At 48.0% G+C, this 2,717-nt stretch overlaps 1 protein-coding gene across 1 annotated transcript in view; it reads left to right on the top strand.

The window, feature by feature from the left end:
* Positions 1-2,234: 2,234 nt before the first annotated feature.
* Positions 2,235-2,717, top strand: part of CNPY3 (canopy FGF signaling regulator 3) — a 9,180-nt gene continuing 8,697 nt past the window's right edge. Inside the window, exons 1-2 of the mRNA XM_045294769.1 lie at positions 2,235-2,280; positions 2,520-2,689. Coding sequence (XP_045150704.1) covers positions 2,235-2,280; positions 2,520-2,689 — 216 coding nt within the window. The remainder of the gene's footprint in view (positions 2,281-2,519; positions 2,690-2,717) is intronic.

Genomic DNA, 2,717 nt, shown 5'->3' with positions numbered 1-2,717 from the left:
AGCTGCCATATTATATAAAGATCACCAAAGAGCCAAAGAATAAAGATCTTCTCTCAGAGCCAACAGAGAAGAAGCCTTGCCATGGAGCTGAGGCCCTAAATTCAGACTTCTGGTCTCCTCACTGTAAGAAAATAGATTTTTGTTTCTTAAAGCCAAAATAAAGATGATCTCAGGGCCATAGTTTTAGGGGTTCATCCTGTTTCCCTGACTCTGGAAATTTTGGATTCCAAGAACGAGTCCTCCTCTTGAATCACCCATCAGATTGGGAACTTATTGAATATCTCCTTGTGTCAGGCATCCCATGATCTCTAGGTAGTTAGAAAGGCAGTACAGTTGCTTATTTGCCAAGTTCCTATCCCGGGTACAAGGACTAAGGAGATATACGTATACATATATGTATATATATATATATGCCTAAAATCGTTATAAACGCTCAGATGCACTTTCCATTCCTTGACCCATTGAGCTTCCCAACAACAGGCAAGCCACAACAAGCATAGGCGGCTATCTTTGACATCATATAAATAGAAATTGAGGCTTGAAAATAGAATTATTTGACTTGGTTCTCACTGGAGCAAATCTCATGTTGCTGGGCAGAGAAAGCTGCTTGAAGACTGCAAACTGCTAATGTTATCCTAGTCTCACCCACCGTGGCTACTACAATGACCACCACCCACATTAAAAAGTTGATCCTCAGGAACAGAATGCAGAAATGAGGGAAGCTCTGCTGCAGACAAATCAAAAGCAATGGCAACAGTGCATCCACAAGGAAGTGCCAGAAATTCAAAACGGATTCCGAAAAGGACCTGAAACAAGGGATAGCATTGTTGATCCCCGTGTGCTTTCCTGTATCTACATCCACAAGATTTTCCACCCACTGGCCTATGATCTTTCTGCATTCGATGTCATTGCCTGGCTGCATGAGTCTAAGAAATAATTCATGGATTAGTAGCAACATATGGGGTAATATCAGACTTATGGACTTGATCTGGACTGGGCTGGGGTGTTTTCTTTTTTTATTAAATACTTTTATTGGTGGCTCTCAGATCTCATCACAATCCATACATTCAGCCACTGTGTCAAGCACATTTGCAAGCATGCTGCCATCATCATTTTCAAAGCGTTTCCTTTCTACTTGAGCCTTTGATATCAGCTCATTTCCAGCCTCCCTCTCCTCCCCTCCCTCCCTCATGAACCCTTGAGAAGTTATAGATTATTCTTTTCATATCTTACATTGTCCGTTGCCCTTCACCCACTTCTCCGTTGTTCGTCCCCCTGGGAGGGGGTTATATGTTGATCTTTGTGATCGATTCCCCCTTTCTCCCCCCACCTTGGGATGCTTTCTTAACGTACCATTGTTCTTTGATATAAAGTTCTCTCTTAACACACACCAGTGTCTATGAATCTCTTTCTCTAGACACCCAGGCTCGCACATATGGGAATTCCAGAAGGCTTCATTGTGCTGGTGCAGAGTCTGCGCAGACACCAAGAGGCCGTCACTCAAACAAACAAGGGGAAACTGCATGTTTTAAAATCAGGAAGGTGTGTGTCAGGGTTGTGTCCTTTCACCACACTTACTCGTTCTGTAGGCCGGGCAAATAATTCAAGAGGCTACCTATATGAAGAACACTGTATCAGAATTCACAGGAAATGCATTAAAAAACCTGTGCTATGCAGGTTACAACCTTGATTACTGAAACTGAGGAGGACTTGAGGCACTCACTGAGGAGGATCAAAGACTACAGCCTTCAGGATGGCTTACACTTCAACATTAAAAAATACTTTAAAAAATCCTCACAAGTAGACCGATAAGCAACATCATGATAGAGAAACAAGTTCAAGTGGTCAAGGGCTTCATTTTACGACGGGTTTTGGAGACATCTGCTGCAAAAGACCTCTACGGGGTTGAAGAGCAAAGATCCGCTGGGGACCCAACCTGTTGTACTTTCAATGGCTTCTTCGGTATGTAAACGCTGCGCGAGCAATGAGAATGACTATGGAATAAATAATGCCTTTGAAATACGGTGTTGGGGAAGAATAGTGACGCTATCGTGAAGTGCAGAAGTGTAGCCAGAATGGTCGTTAGATGTGAGGACAGTCCTTTGAATATGTTATCTGGGAAGACCAGTGTCCCTGGAAGGAGGACATCATGCTTGGAAAATAATAGGGTGTGTGTTTGGGGGGCGAGGGAGCAGGTGGAGGATGGAAGGCCTTCAGCGAGCTGGCACGATACAATGGCCTACACACTGGATGAGGACGCGGCAAGGGGGAGCAATGGTGGTGAGCAGGCAGCAAGACTGGACAGTGGGTCCTGCGACACACAGTAGGAACGGACTCCGTGGCGCCTAAACGAGAAAGGACGTGGCGCGTTACGCCTGCGTCCAGGAGGGAAGTGACGTTCCAGGAGGCGAAGAAGGCCTTCCCCGCATCCCCCGGACCAGCGCGCCGGGCCCTCTCGCACGCAGGTCGGACGGCTGCTCCCTGTCCCAGGCTCGGGTCCTCCGGTCCCTCCCGGTCAGGGTTGGCGGCGCCGGAGCCCCCGGAAGCCGAGGTCACCATCCGCTCTCTGATTGGCCGAGGGCGAATGAGGCTCGGCTTCCCATTCGCCGGATGGCGAACGCTGACAATGCCCATTGGCTCCGTGGTCGGCGGGGCTCCGGCGGCTTTGGGGGCGGGCGAGGGGCTCGCGGTTGCCGTGGTTACGCCGAGGCGCGCGT

Source organism: Echinops telfairi, unplaced genomic scaffold (genome assembly GCF_000313985.2).
Source record: "Echinops telfairi isolate 266 unplaced genomic scaffold, ASM31398v2 ScPeMD7_3533;HRSCAF=4204_1, whole genome shotgun sequence".
Classification (NCBI taxonomy): domain Eukaryota; kingdom Metazoa; phylum Chordata; class Mammalia; order Afrosoricida; family Tenrecidae; genus Echinops; species Echinops telfairi.
The sequence above is the reverse complement of the archived record's forward strand: the minus strand, read 5'-3'. Positions and strand labels throughout refer to the sequence as shown.